Genomic DNA, 15,575 nt, shown 5'->3' on the forward strand with positions numbered 1-15,575 from the left:
GCCAAAATTGACCGGATGAACCGAGTTGTCAAACTTTCAAAAAAAAATTTTGGTCGAATTAAAAGGTTTAGACTGAATTGATACAATTGCAATATGTTTAGGATTTTTTTGATAATTTTCCCGAATCCATGAAAAAAATCTACGTCCTTTCAACAATTATAAGTAATTTATATGAAATTAGAAGGGAACGATACAAACGGTCCTTGGGCTTTGGTCCAATATGTAAAATTGTTTTTCAACTCTTGATTTATTCAACATGGTCCTTAAATTTTAGCCTAATGTGCAATATGGTCTATGAACTTTTAATTTGCTAAATGCAGCCTTAAGCTTTTTTGTACATGTTCAATTTAGTCATTGGACTAGATAATTCATGGACTGGATTGAATCTAGGAATATAATAATTCATGTATTAGATTGGACATTTACCAAAATTTCAAGGATTATATAGAAAAAATTAAAATTTCAAAAACGACATTGCACGTCGAGCAAGGATCAATGACCATTTGTGCAATGATCCCGTATTAGAAAATTGCACTTGTCCAGTATATTTTCTCTTCTAGTTTATTTAGGGAAAAAGAAAAGAGTTCATTTTTCATTACGGATCAGATTAATGCAGTCATTACGCAAAAAGTAAATCTTAGTGATACACTCAATATTCATACCCATGCTTCGTATGAGCTTATTTATTTGATTTTTTTTTTAAATTTCTATTTCGATAAATTCACTTGCATACTTTTATAAACGCCACTTTATTATTGTGTTAAACTTAAAGTGCTTCCAGTCGGCAATACAGCGGGCTGTCTGGATGCGTTTTTTATTTTAACGTGTTGGTACCTACACGGCGCACATCTCCAATTGTCAACATTATCTTTTTCTTTTCGGGAGGCAGGGAATATCCTCTATTTGTTTTACATTCAAGGGATCTCGAAATTCGAACGTGGCATCGGACGAAGCAATTTAAGAACTTACTTATGTCGAAAAACCGAGTTAAATTTACTGCTTATGTGTTGTGAATAATGAGAGATTTAGGTACTTTACAATATATTTCTCAACTATGTAAATATTATGAACGGTCAATTTCATTTTATAAGTAAAAATAATGGTATATTTAGGTGTTTATATTTGGATTGAAGAAAAGTCTCCTTGGGGCTTGAGAGCGAAAATTCCAAACTCAATTCGAGAAGTCGTAACCTGCGGATCTTCCCATTCAATCCATTCGTCAGACCTCAGCGGAAGCGAAATTGAATCTTTGCCCTCTCAATCTGTCAAGCTGGTGATCCCAGTGCAGGAATCAAGGTCGCTCCTTGCGGTTTCGAGTCTCGAGATGCAATCTGGCAGCTCCACGCCTCGCGGTCATTGATGCTTGTGTGGTCCGATTCGGTTCTGTTTCTCTTCTGATCTCTCTCGCTGCCCATGATTACCCCTCTTTCTGTTCGCAGTTTCGTGCTTTTGGGTACGGAAATCGGGTGCTCTGTTTCCTGATCGAATGATATGGAGATCGAAATTTGACTGGATTGATGGGTTTACGCTGGATTCTAATGTTCTGAACCTGGTTCCATTTGAATCTGAGAGATAATCTTGTTTTTTTTTTCCTCTAGGTAGATTGTAGCGAAAGAGAAATGGATTGAATCATGCTTTTGAACGTTTCTGGACATGGGTTCGCGTGGAATTTTGAACTCGTCTGGTATTGCATAAACGGGTCGTTTGAATTGTTATCTTTGAAAGTTTCAAATACGGCTGCTTGTCTCTATGTTAATGTTCTCCTTTTTAAGCGGTTTAATATGACATGCTTTGATGGGAAGTTTTAGACGGATGTGGATGATTGACTTCATTGTGTAATGCAGGAGTCCGAGGCGCGGGACTTGTGATTTCATCTCTGATTGAAGATTGATTCAGGGCAAATGGAATTTATACTTTCAAATTTGGTGAATCCTGCTTTGGATTGGGGATTGAAGGTTTTAGATGCTCCTTCTGTTCGAGCTGTGATTTTCGGAACGTCTATAGGCGGTGCGATTGGGATATTCTCATCATTTCTGTATCTGATGACCTTTTTTTTTTCATTTGAGTTTATCTCGGCTGATTTATCATCTTCTTTTGGAAAGGTCATATATTTGTGGATGTTCTGCTGCTGCTGGTGATTATCTACCTACTTTCTCAGAAGAGTTATAAACCCCCGAAGAGGCCTTTGACTGAGAACGTTAGTCCCAACAATCTAAGTTGTTTGCCTGGATGTGTTTGCTCTTTATGCTGATTTGAGTGCCGTACTCAATTACTTCCTCTTGTTGATTTGAATATTAGTTATTGATGTTTGCTTTTCACGTAAATCATGCTATACTCGTCTCTGACCTATAAATGTGAAATTAAAATGCATGATATGATAAAAGCTGGTGGTGGAGCTTGAATGCTTGATTGCCCATGCTCTTCGTTGAGAGTCTGTGTTATATTAATTAGGATGATACTAGAAGTAGTGCTGTTTTCTATTGGAGCTTCCTTTATTCCTTGTAAGGAGCATAATAATTCGAGTTGTCGGTATAATTCTTTGCCGAAATGGTTCCCCTTATCAGATGGCATTTACTCTGGATCCTCTATCTGCTGAATTTTGTTATTGTTTGCTTTGCTTTAGTATGATGAATGAACCATTTCCACATGCCTTCTGTTGATAACTGAAAATTTAGTCAGAGTCCATAAAAAGGCTTATGCTTCAAACTTAGATGTCAATCTTGCTGCGATTGGCATTGACGGTCCTTTTCTAAATGCATCAATAGACAGCCTCCATTAGGTTTTGAGGTAGTTGAATGGTTCTTGTAGTCTGAGATATGTGCATGGTGTCTGCAGGAAATAGATGAGCTATGTAATGAATGGGTCCCAGAATCCCTTATTCCTCCATTAACAGAAGAGATGACTTTCCAACCCCCCGTTTTAGAGAGGTAAAAACATCTCTTAGCACCATTCAATTTTTGTAAGCTCTGCTCTTCTTCTTTTTTTATTTAACTCATTATTCTGGGTAAAAAATTTATAACCAGGCTCTGTTTTCCGGATCTCATCAACAGACGGATATCTATTTTCTAGTTCACTAGAAAAAGAGCACGCTATTTATGTGTAAAGGAAAGTAGCGATGACAATTTTTAACTTAGTAAAGAATAATATAATACAAAAAGACTTGTTACCTTTGGGCATATGGATTCAGATTATGTTAAAACAAGGAAGAGGCGTGATTCATGGGATGTCCAACAATTATCTTGAATTCAAATTCAAAAAGTGAGAGACTGATGGACTTTTCACTTAAATTTTTTTAAATATTTAGGTTTAAGTTACAGTTGGTTTTTTTAATCAGTAATAGAGATGTTTCTTCTCTTGGTTCTCATTTTGGCAGAATCATTGTGCTCCACTTAAATCTTCTTTATTCACCTATCTAACTGAATCACAATCTACCGTTCTTGTGAATTTTAACTTTTTCGTTGAGATTCATCTACTCATCAATTGGCATCATGCAGTGCCGCAGGACCACATGCTGTCATCAATGGCAAGGAAGTCGTCAATTTTGCTTCTGCAAATTATCTTGGATTGATTGGAAATGAGAAGTTACTTGTAAGAAAGAGCTTTCCTGTAAATATATCACCAAGACAATGGCTTTGCCTGGATGCAGAACTTACTGCTTTGTCTTATTGCAATATATCACCAAGACAATGGCTTTGCCTGGATGCAGAACTTACTGCTTTGTCTTATTGCAGGAGTCATGTACATCAGCACTGGAAAAATATGGCGTTGGTTCTTGTGGTCCTCGTGGGTTCTATGGGACTATTGGTAAGCAACTAAAAGTGATCACAGAAGCTGGCTTTAAGCGATAGCGTGAATCTAACTTTCCTTAATTAAATAAACGCTTCTTTCCCGATTTGATAAGCTCTTGGTAGAGCTTTTATTCTTTTCCCTCCATTTCAGATGTCCATCTCGATTGTGAGACCAGAATAGCCAAGTTTCTGGGGACTTGTGATTCAATCCTTTATTCATATGGCCTTTCTACCATGTTCAGTGCAATTCCGGCATTTTGTAAGAAGGGGGACATTATAGTTGCGTAAGTACTTCTCTAATCGCCTCCATAGATTCTTTTTTTCATGGTTTGTGGCATTGAAAAGAAGCTTTTCACATGGTAATGAACCACATACATGAGGATCTTGGTTATTTGGGCTTCATTATTTGTAAAAAGTTTACTGCTATTGGTCTGTTCCCCATCACTTTTCATTTCATTTTTCTGCTTGGTTTTTGTGGAGCATCACCTTAAACCAACACGTCTCATTCTCATTTAGGGTTTTATGTGTTTCTGCATCTGTCAATCCTTCATAAATTGAGCAAGATTTATGTATCGATTTAGATTTTTTAAGGAGCCAGGAGTCTATTTACTCCCCATGTACTGCTTCTTTTAGAATTAGTTTGTTCACAAGGTTGATTACTTTCACCTTTCCAGGGACGAGGGAGTCCATTGGGGTATACAGAATGGCTTGCAGCTCTCTAAAGGAACTATTGTATATTTCAAGCACAATGATATAAATTCTCTTCAAAATACGCTGGAGAGAATTACGGCTGAGAATAAACGGGCTAAGAGGTTGCGTCGGTACATTGTGGTTGAAGCCATATATCAGGTGTAGTTTTCTAGCTTTTCTCCTCAACTTTGGAGTTTGGATTGCAATCCCCTTAACCTACTTGAATAAATCAATGGAAATTTGGAGAGCTTCCTGCCATTATTCAGGATGTATTATTTCACACACTACAAGTCCTAGAAAGCTGACATGATGTTTGCTGTATGCATTTATGCCTTCATTGGTTGAATTCAGCATTAATTAACTTCCTGCCATAAGATGGGACGAGAATTTGAGAGGAACATAGACAAAATGAAGTGGCACTTTGTCCTGCATTCTTTTGCCTGAGATAGATCCCAACAGAACTTTTATGATGTACCATGCATGTTCATTTTTCACGTCTCTGCACTGCAGTATGCATTTGCATTCGACCATAATCTCTAGCTTTGTTGTTCATTCCTGCAAGGTAAAAGAATGGAAGAAAATTGCAAGTCTTGAAGAGATTAGGCTCACATTTTAATGGAAATATATTGCAAGCTTCAGGGAAAATTTCAAGGATGTGAAAAAAGACTGCTTTTCATAGATTTCCATAAAGTTCTTGGAGCTAAGATGCTTCTTTATTTGGTCATGTATTCTTATTTGACTTGATTTAGACAGGTGCAGAGCACATGCTAGTATTGAGTATCGGGATCAGCACCTCATTCTTTCTGTCGCACATTGTTGTGAAGGAGTGAGTCTGTATGGTAGATTGGGGTTCTCCCTTTGCATTCTGAAATTGATTGCAGTAATGGGAAATGCAATGCACATCTATATCCTTCCTTCGTAGGTCATGAATAGGCTAAAGCAACATGCAAATGTTACAACATCTTGTTTGGGCTCTTCTTGCTAGTCTAGTATTTGTGACAACAGAGTTTTGTTTGCAGAGTGATTGGTTAAGAAGCTGCCTTCTTTTATCCTGTTTAATGCTGTCTGGAATATACTCTATAATGATCTCCATACCAATTTTTTCTGATACATGTACATTTTTGAAGTAATATGCATTCTTATGTTTTTTAGAATTCTGGTCAAATGGCTCCCTTAGATGAGATAGTAAGACTGAAGGAGAAATATCGTTTCCGCGTATTATTGGATGAGAGCAACTCTTTTGGTGTGCTTGGACGTTCTGGAAGAGGTCTCACGGAGTACTATGGTGTCCCAGTAAGCTATGAAGGATTATTTCGATCTTGATTGGATTGGTATGGTACATATATTCACAGTTTCTTTGTGCAGGTCGAGAAGATAGATATCATAACTGCCGCTATGGGACATGCTTTAGCTACAGAGGGCGGATTCTGCACTGGAAATGCTAGAGTAATTGATCACCAAGTATGGAACATTTTGACCATGAATGATGACTTTTTCTTAATGAATTTAACAACCATTTCATAGATGTAGAACTGTTTCTCTAAATAATTGACAAAGAAGGCAAAAGTAGAATCTTTAAGCGTCCATGCTTGTTTGAGTGGTCGTAATGCTAAATTTCTTTGGACTTTCAAAATATTAATGCCTGGGTTCTTGCACATTTTCTTTTGCAGCGATTGAGCAGCTCAGGATATGTATTCTCTGCTTCTTTGCCTCCATATCTTGCAAGTGCTGCAATTACTGCTATAGATGTCCTGGAGGAAACCCCTGGCCTTTTGACAAAACTGAAGGCTAATGTCACTCTGCTGTTCAAAGGTTGGTTCTTACCATGCTCTTGCTGTTTTATCATTATTTGTTGAGAATGCAGGCAATACTTGGTGTCTTTTGTGATCCATCCGGCCATGAGGGTTTAATAAGCTAGTTGGTTATCAGGACTTTTGATATGAGTAGTGTTTCTTAATCACAATATTTATTCCTCTCATAAAATAAGCTATATCTGATCAAGAAAATCCAGCTCGATTGTTTTGTTACTCCTCTTTTCCTGCATCATTATTCCGATTTAGTGAGTTTGGATTAGCCATATCAGCACTAAAGACTGCACCTGCAGAAGCAGCATAGGAATTATGTTACTGGTGATGAGTCATGCTCTAGGTTTATTTCTGTGGAAAGCCAAATGCTGCAATGGCTTCTCAGTAACTTCTGCCTGCATGTCCTTGAGGAGTCGGGGATTCCCGACATTCTTAGGCTCCATTTGTTACACGGAAAATGAATGATTTGAAAATATTTTTTGAAAATGGTTGCTTATATTGCTTATGAAAATGAATGAACGAAGAATATTTTCATTGTCTATGAAAATGTCTAGATATAAATTGTTGCCAATACTGAAAATATTTTGTATTGACTAAATATCTCAAGCAATACGAGGGACATTTTAATTATTTATTTTCCACAAAGCAAAAGGAGCTTAATCAGATTTCGTTTTCCTTGTCGACATATCTACATTTGCCACCTATGCAGAAGAAAGTGTATATTTGTGCTGTCGGTTCTGAGTCTACTTTCCTATTGCAGAACTATCGGGCATACCTGGACTCTTAATAGCAAGCAGTCCTGAATCACCTGTTATTTTCCTTAGATTAGCAAGGTCAACAGGTTCTATGAAGGGTGACCAACTCCTCCTTGAAAATATTGCTGATCGTGTAAGTAAAGAATCTACTGCTTTATTTAGATTAAGCCTGGTGAGTTACTTCTCTACTAATATGTTTTTTGCCAATGGCTCTTGTATTTGCAGGTGTTGAACGAAGATTCTTTGCTTGTGGTGGTGTCGAAAAGATCAACACTTGACAAGTGTCGTCTGCCAGTTGGGATAAGATTGTTCGTTTCGGCTGCCCATACAGAGTCTGATCTGATGAAAGCTGCTGATTCATTGAAGAGGGCTGCATCACTGGTTCTGAAGGATTGTTAATTCAGTAGTCGACAGAGATCTCTCGGATATTTGTTCGTCGTCAGGTCTAGTTTTCAGTTTTGACGTTGTATTTAAACTAGGCATTGACTTATAGTTGGATGGATAGTACCAGTTTTGGTTCTTAGATTATACAAATAATTCTTTCTGCGCAGTTTCTTTTGGAAGTTGTACCCCTTTTTGTATTGGTAGCCCTCAACTCTTGCATTACTCATTTTCTCTTGCTAAGGAACATTTTTCCTAATTTAGACATTTTTTGGGATGTCAAAGTACTAAAGGTTTTATTTTCTTAATGCAAATTCTGGTAAATAACATTTAGGTTTACACTCATTACTCTTGATTTTGCTTCCTCTGGATAAGACAAGCGACCATAGCGAGTCCCAAACTGAGAAATTATGCTTTGCTTGGATCGGTTCAGGTCTAGCTTCTGTTTTCTAGGAACCTCTGGCTTTAGCTGATATGCCCTACTATCTGCTGAAGTAAACTGCTACTTTGTGAACTGATGCATGCCCTTGAATAGCTACATGCCACTAAGAAGGTGAGCTGGTATGTCGCGAGGAAAAGTGTCCCCAATTTCTGTTGAAGCCAAAGAAGTTGATCACTGTGCTTCATCGACCTCAAAAGTTTCATTGTTACTCAGACTCTACATCGTTGGTCGGATCCAGCAGCTTCATCTCTGTTCAGTCAGTTTTCTGACTGAATCTCCGTTGGCTCATCGGTTGACATTTTAGTTAAAGATGTAGTGTCTTAGGGATGTGGATGGTCTTAGATCACATGTAGTGTCTCTGTTCCTGAAGCTGAAAATTCCCGGTTGCCGACTTTTTCACTTTCGTGAATTCATCTGGTTCTTGTCCGGGATAATAAGATAGTAAAATTCTATCGATTTGTAGTACTTGGAGTGAATGGTCATGAGTTCCAATGTCATCCTTTCCAAAGAGCATTGTTATATAGAAAAATTTGTGTGGATCTTGGTCTAGTCACTCACACTAACTTGAGATCTAGAGGGAGAACTCTCTAAGTGACAGTTGAGGTAACTATCTCACATATAGCTTTTAAGGGCATGAATAATAATCATTCTGTTTCTCTATTTTTTATCCAAACCTGTTTTTGGAACAAAAACTCGTTTAGTAACGCAATTTCATTTTTTTATTTCTAGAACAAAATTTTGTTCCAGAAATAAGTTTAGCGCAGAAATGAGAAGTTAAAATTTTCAGATTCTGGAACAAAATGAGAAATAAGAATTCTTCTCATCCTTTACTCCCTCTCTCTCTCGTGTCCATGGTCTGCCATTCACCGGTCGCCCATCGCCGGGCTACCGTTCGCTAGTTGCCGATCCGTCAATCGCTATTCCCCCATGTGCTGTTCCTCCGAACGCCGTCCGTCGTATGCCGATAGCTGGCTAGCGGTAAGCCGGTTGTCGGCCCACCGGTCGCAAGCCCTCCGGCTGCCCGCCGCCATTTGTAGTCTGTAGGTCATTGGTCGTCCTTCCGCTGGCCGCCAATCCACCGGTCTGTCGGCAACCCTAGAAATTTTATGCAGTTATCAAACGAATTTTTGTTTCACAAATAAAAATTTTGTGTCGTTATCAAACGCGTTTATCTATTTAGAAATTCATTTAGAAACTAGAAATAGAATAATCTATTTCTAACCACATAAATTGATTCCAGAATTTGCGCCCTAACAAGCTAGCTATATGAATTGTGGAAAAATCCATATGGGTCACTTTATATGAAAAAAGGCGAGGATCTCATCTTGATCTTTTGTTGAAGGGACATGCATTTTATGCTCCGTTTATTTTATGGAAAATATTTTTTAAGAAAACTTTTGCCACATTTTTGGGATTTTGGATTACTAAGGAAAATGAGTTAATGGAAAATCTTTTCCTACCAAAACTTAAATTCAAGATAATGATTTCCTCTTTCAAAACTTCGGAGATCATTTTCCTGGCTTGGGCTAGAAACTCTGTGTTTGGATACGAGAACCTCAACATTCTCGGACTCTTGGCAATGGGCCTAAGTCCCTATCACCCGGTTCCATCGAGACCGGGCTCGGGATTTCGGCATCCTGGACCATGTCCATCTAGGTTGCGCCCGAGACCCTCGCAATGGCTGGGGTCCATTGAGGCTAGTCCCGAGACATCGTTGCCCGTGCCCGAAATTCCAAGCAAGGTAATATTGACGATGAGCCCCAAGTCCTAAACGCTCGTGCTCAAATCCATCAATCCCATATTTTTTGAAAAATTGATCTTTTTTAATTTTTAAATATGCTTTAATTTTAATTTTTTTTTCTTTCTTTCTTTGCCAGTTTCTAGGCCTTGGCCACAATAGGCAATCGACTAGAAACATTGGTCGGCTAGCTGAACTCGCCGGTGCTCTATGTTTGCCCAATCCTGGCGAGCTCGAGGCTCGAGCTTGCTTGTCGTTGATGCTAGTTGGTCGTGGCAAAGGAAGAAGGAATAAGGAAAAGAAAAGGAAAGAGAATAAAAAATATTAAATAAATTAAAAATAAAAAATATTAAAAAACTCAAAAGTTGCCCATGTTAGCGTTAATCGTGCCACACAGGACGGTCATATCCCCATCAGCAATTTCCTGCCAACCGATGACACAAAAAATCTAATGAAATTTTCCTACTAAACGACATAAAATATTTTCTAGTTCATTTTCGGTTCTCAATCTAACATAGAAAAATATTGCCATTTTCCTAGAAAGTAACTTCTTGAAAAGTATTCTCCAAAAAGGTCACATTTTCTCGAAAGAAATGGAGCCTTAGGGTACGTTTGTTTCATTGAAATTTCATCATAAAAGAAAATATTTTGCCCAGATATCATTTTAAAGGAAAATATTTAATTTTCAATTATTTGGTGATTTAGGGAAAGTGATCCTTCTTCCCTGAAGGGGAAATCGTTGTTCATCAATCTAGTCTTGTTATTTCCAGTTCCTAGAAAACATTTTCCGTTTGTCGATTAGCTTTCCGTTTATATCAAATCCAAGTCTATATCATGCAAACCGCAATCGGCTATCATTGAGAATCGTCGACCCTATGGACCCCTTTGGTTCGGCTTTGGTGAAATGTCTTTCGGGAAATACAAAAAGCTTTTGGGCTGAGGGGGTTTTTCGAAATGCAAGTAGTGTTTGGTAAAGTATAGTTTCAAAACACATTGGGATACAACTTTGGTTAAAATGGTGTTTGGGAAAATCACACTTCACTAAACCCCTTTGCTTTTATTTGAAAAAAAAAAAAAACTCAAAACTTGCTACACCAGCCTCACCTAAGGTCGCGGGACCTCGGGCGAGGCCTAGGTCGCACGAACCCGGTGACTATCGTCTCGGCCTTGCACGACCCCAAGCGACTGTCACCTCGGTTTGCGAGACTTAGGCAATGTTGGATTGCCCGACCTCAGGCAAGGTTGGCAATGGCTCACCAGTGGTTCGCCGGCCATCTGCCAGTGGTTGGGGTTTTTGATGGAATTCTTGCAATTATGAAAGTATAGCGAGGATAAAATTAGAAGAATTTTTTTTTATTGCATTCTAGAAATGCAATATTCCAAAGTACCTTGAGACCTAACTCGGGCTAAAGGCCTTTAGAAGCTTTTGGAAATGTAATTGTATTAACCCAAAACTGTCCAAAAAAATTGCTAAGCGCCATTTGCATTTGGCCAAGTGTCCTTAGGGCCCCAAAACCCCATGTTAATGCTGAACACAATAGCATGTTTCTGTTTTGCGTAATGTTTATGCTTTAGTTATCTATAAGCTTATATCTCCTAGATTGCCATGTTTGTCCAAAAACCATACTAGAAAATTTTTATTGGACTTTTCTCAGCTTGAGTGTTGTGATGTCCTTTGATACAAACCAAATATCTGCTCCAAACATGTTCTTGGGGGCATAAAACTCACAAATTTGTATCAGTATAACAACAATATCCTTCGTCGACCACAAAAAGCTTAAATGTGCACAACGAGACATTAATACGCATCTTTTAAGTCACTAATACTCCAAACTTGTAAGGGTATGACAAAATTTTGTGGTATTTGTGCCACAGTGAGCATAATTTAAGAGTGCTGGTGCCACCAAAAAAGTTCGGGATATTGGTGTCGCAGTGAGCATAGTTAGCATTTTTCGTGACAAAAAAGTTTGGGATATTGATGTCATCACAATGAATATAATGTAGGATACTTTATGATATTAGTCCTTAATATAATCGTTGCCTTGTCAACAATACTGCAAGAAGACTTCAAGGCACGACAAAATATTTTTAACTTAACTAGTAAATATAGCCTAGCACAACATATTCGAGTAAGATCATAAATGGGTCTCGAATTGTCTTTTCCATAAGAGCATAAACATGCTTTATTTTCCTTTCCAATTAGGGGTGAGCGATTTCAGGTTCAAATAGTCCCGTAACCTATCCATTGGAACCGGTTCTCCATTTTTGAAACCCGAAACCTTCCCCGCATACCTTGGCACCTGCAACCTACCATGTTACGGGTTCCAAGGTCAGGTTCGGGTCTACCTAGGTTTCATATGTGTTTTTAATTGAACAATTGCAATGAATTATCACAACTAAAGGCCACCATTTGCTATCACAATCCATTGACCATAACTCATACTTAGAGACACATGAAGAATATGAAACATTAACAAAATAAAAGTCTCAATGATGAATATCGCTGGAAATGGAACCTGGGACTAATGATTCTAGATTACATACTTATCATCAGACGCTATGAAATATTGGAGAACCACACTTAGACATAGAACAATAAAAACACAAATATTTGTTTGAAGTTTGAAGTTCCACCTCTTGAAACCCGAAACCTACCCTTCGAAACCGATTCCTCAATTTTCGGAACCTAAACCCTACCCTACATACCCCGGAACCTAAAACTTATCTTGTTTCTTTCGGTTCGATTCCTCGCAATTTTACCCTAAAACCATATTAACCTCTTTCCAACAACATAACTGAGGACCAAGACATTTGCTACTCTATTACCCTCATCTTCATCCTATTCATCATTAATCTTAACTAGGAAAGTCAAAGTCAATGGTCAATGTCACATACAAGCTTAAGGTATCCTCATCTTCATCCTATTCATCATTAATCTAAGAAGGAAAGTCAAAGTCCATGGTCAACGTCACATATAAAGCTAAAGGGCGAAATCCTCACTCAAGCTAAGTTGGCTGTCTTACATGTCCTTATCCAACACTGAAACGAATAAAAGAGTATAAAGATGATAGAAAAACCCTTTGTATACGTCGTTGTTTAGGTGTTCTTTTATAAATGTCATTTTTCCATAATCAAATTATAAGTAAACTTATTAGCTTTTTACACTTTTTTTTTAATCTGCCTTCTCTCTCTGACTTTTTGTTTTGTTTCTTTGCAGAGCAGGGAACCCTGCACTTATTCCACCCCCGCAAGCCCAGTGACAACTTTTTACTTTTCGATAAGTTGATAATAGGTGGAATTTGTATCTCAAAAAGCGGGAGATCAAAACTCACTTCTTATATAATGCAAATTTTCTTGAGCTAGGCAAGAGAAAATAACTCTTAAGTGAATCACCTAGTACAATTACAATCACCTATCTAAATGATGTAAGAGTTCAAACTATATTTAATGGTGAAAACTGGCTTAAATACCATAATACCACAAAAAAGTAAGGGAAACTTCAAATAAGGTCCAAAAGTGGGGCTGGTTTTTCAAAAGAGGTCTGGAGTAGACATTGTATCAAACAAAGATTTAAAGTGGTCAAGTTAGTTTGAAATAAGGGCCTTAATTTGGGAAAAATTGTCAAAAAAGTTCTTAATCTTTCACACTTTTGCCAATTTAGTCTTAAACCTTTTAAGTTTGCCTATCTAGTCCTAAATATTTTCACTTTGTGTCGATTCAGTCCTAGTCACCGGAAATCGTCGACTTAGATGCTGGTCGTCCTATGTGGCACTGCCGGAGACAATTTTTAATAATTTTTCAAAATTTGTATTTAAAAAAATGGATTATTTTTTTTGGTTTGCTGACTTTAAGGCTGGCCACCCCCACCGGATAAGGGTTGGCGGGGGTTGCTGGCCCTAGGAAAGGACCGGGGGTCGCGGCCCTCACCCTTGTGGGCCACGGCAAGGGCGTCGCAGCCCTTGCCCGACCTCGGCATGGCCAGATCTGGTCCGGCAGTTCATCGTGGCCAGCTGGCCAAATCTGGCTATGGCATGGGCGGGTGAGGGTCGAGAGGGCAAGGGTCGTGACCCCTAGCCTTCGATTGCAAGGGAATTGCGGCCTTGCTCAGGTTCCTATGGGGGTCACCGGCCCCCACCGGCTCTCCCCTAGGGGCCGGTGACCCCCGCCGCTCCTTGCCCAAGGGCCGACCGGCGGCTAGGGTCGCCAACCTTGAAGCCAGTAAAGGAAAAAATGGAAAAAGAAAAGAAAAAATATTTTTTCAAATAAAAATATTTAAAAATTATAAAATTATCCATGTCGGCGCCGGCGGTGTCACGTAGGATGACCGGCATCCTTTTCAGCGATTTTCTGCAAATAGGATTGAATTGGCATAAAGTGAAAAGATTTAAGACTAAATCGGCAAACTTAAAAGGTTTAAAACTGAATTGACAAAAGTGTGAAAGATTTAAGACTTTTTTTTTTATAATTTTCCCCCTTAACTTGCCCGTCAACCAAATTTCGCCGACAAGCTTTTTTCCCATGGCAAGAGCAGGGGCAATTTTATTTAGAATTTTCTAATTTACCCAAATAAAGCTATTGTTTGTGCTGATCAATTGAAATAAAATGGACAAATCCCTAAAAATTAGACACCCCAAATTGAATCCACTGATTCCTGTTTTCTCCCAGACCAGCAATCTCACTACACGTTTCGCATGAACACTCATTGGTGCACCTGATCCTTTGTGTGTCCAAGAGAAAGCGATTGCAGCTTATTGAAGCAACACGTCGATAAGTTGTGAGCATACTGTGGAATACCACACCAATGGAAGCGACGACAACGATGGTAGGAGTGTATACGTTTTAGTATTGGTTTGGCTCGTTTGGTCGGATTTTGGGTGCATTCTGTCTCTCTTTTTTTTTTCCCCCCGAATCAATTGCTTTTCCTAATGGTAAGTGTTATCCACTCTGAATTTTCTAACTGGATTTTCTGTTGTCGTGATCCCTACGTGCCAGTCATGGTCCTAATTTTCCCAGTTTTGTTTCGTTAGAATCGATGCAATTTTTTACTGTCTTCGTTTTGTTTTTTCAGGTATATGTTCCGTCTTTAACAATCAAATGCGCTGGTTAATGCTTTGTTGTATCTTGCATGAAGCTCGCCATTGCTGAAAGTAGTTGATCTTAAATTTTTGGAAGTAGACTACATTTCATCATATTACAGCAGTACCCAAAGCCACCATGAGCATCGCGATTTCACCTCTCAGATGTACCTTGATGCCTCAAGAAGATTGAGACCCCTTCTCTCTTTAAGAACAGTCTTCGCTTATTTGCATCAAACTATAATCTTCCCTGCTAGAAGTTTGGATGTGCTGCTCAGACAGAGAGCATGGTAGTCTATAGATGATAACTATCAATCACATTGTGGGATTCAGACAATGTCTCACTCGAAGGGTGGAGTAGGATAAGGATATTAAATCAATCTTCGAGCCAAGATCATAAAGTAGACTCAAACGTGCAGAAAAGGCAAAAGTAACTTTCAGTCGCATGAGATAAAGAGTATAAACGTGAAATGCACGTCTCTTCTAAATCCGGGAGAGGACGAAGATTTTCGAAATATTCAACAGAATCGAATGATCAACAAGATGATCATTTGACCCTTTTAAAACGCACATATGTTTACACCAAAGAACGACCAACTTTTTACTGTTGACAAATGATGTGTTCAGTCAATGATAGTAATGATTGGTTAGAGTTAAGTCGCCGAGCATTAAAGTGGTCGACATGAGGATTGCCTCGCAGGTATCAATAACCAATGTGAAGAGAGCTGTCGATGGGGAGCGTTATCAATTGATAAAGGTTGTCGACAGCCCGGTTCCATAAGTTGCTGAGTATTGAAAGATGAGGAGAATGTCAAATTTATCCGGAGCGATATCGAGTATTATGCCCAGCGACAGTTTCTAGCGTCAAAGCCATCCCAATGACTTTGGGCTATGTTTGGTA

At 38.6% G+C, this 15,575-nt stretch overlaps 1 protein-coding gene across 1 annotated transcript; it reads left to right on the forward strand.

The window, feature by feature from the left end:
• The first annotated feature begins 1,864 nt into the window (after window positions 1-1,864).
• On the forward strand, window positions 1,865-7,724 carry LOC125316647 (long chain base biosynthesis protein 1-like). The gene is made up of 12 exons (XM_048285493.1): window positions 1,865-2,007; window positions 2,103-2,197; window positions 2,836-2,927; window positions 3,495-3,588; window positions 3,732-3,804; window positions 3,940-4,072; window positions 4,463-4,637; window positions 5,631-5,771; window positions 5,844-5,939; window positions 6,149-6,290; window positions 7,044-7,171; window positions 7,264-7,724. Exons 1-12 carry the CDS (start codon window positions 1,902-1,904, stop codon window positions 7,435-7,437), a joined length of 1,449 nt encoding a protein of 482 aa, XP_048141450.1. The 5' UTR covers window positions 1,865-1,901; the 3' UTR covers window positions 7,438-7,724.
• The last annotated feature ends 7,851 nt before the right edge of the window (window positions 7,725-15,575 follow it).

Source organism: Rhodamnia argentea, chromosome 9 (assembly GCF_020921035.1).
Source record: "Rhodamnia argentea isolate NSW1041297 chromosome 9, ASM2092103v1, whole genome shotgun sequence".
NCBI lineage: Eukaryota > Viridiplantae > Streptophyta > Magnoliopsida > Myrtales > Myrtaceae > Rhodamnia > Rhodamnia argentea.

Bases quoted from the DNA above. Each gene is read 5' to 3' on its own strand.
- LOC125316647 (XM_048285493.1), top strand. From the start codon at position 1,902: ATGGAATTTATACTTTCAAATTTGGTGAATCCTGCTTTGGATTGGGGA. The intron at 3,805-3,939 runs GTAAGCAACTAA...CCTCCATTTCAG, and splicing joins TGGGTTCTATGGGACTATTG to ATGTCCATCTCGATTGTGAG. The intron at 7,172-7,263 runs GTAAGTAAAGAA...TTGTATTTGCAG, and splicing joins TTGAAAATATTGCTGATCGT to GTGTTGAACGAAGATTCTTT.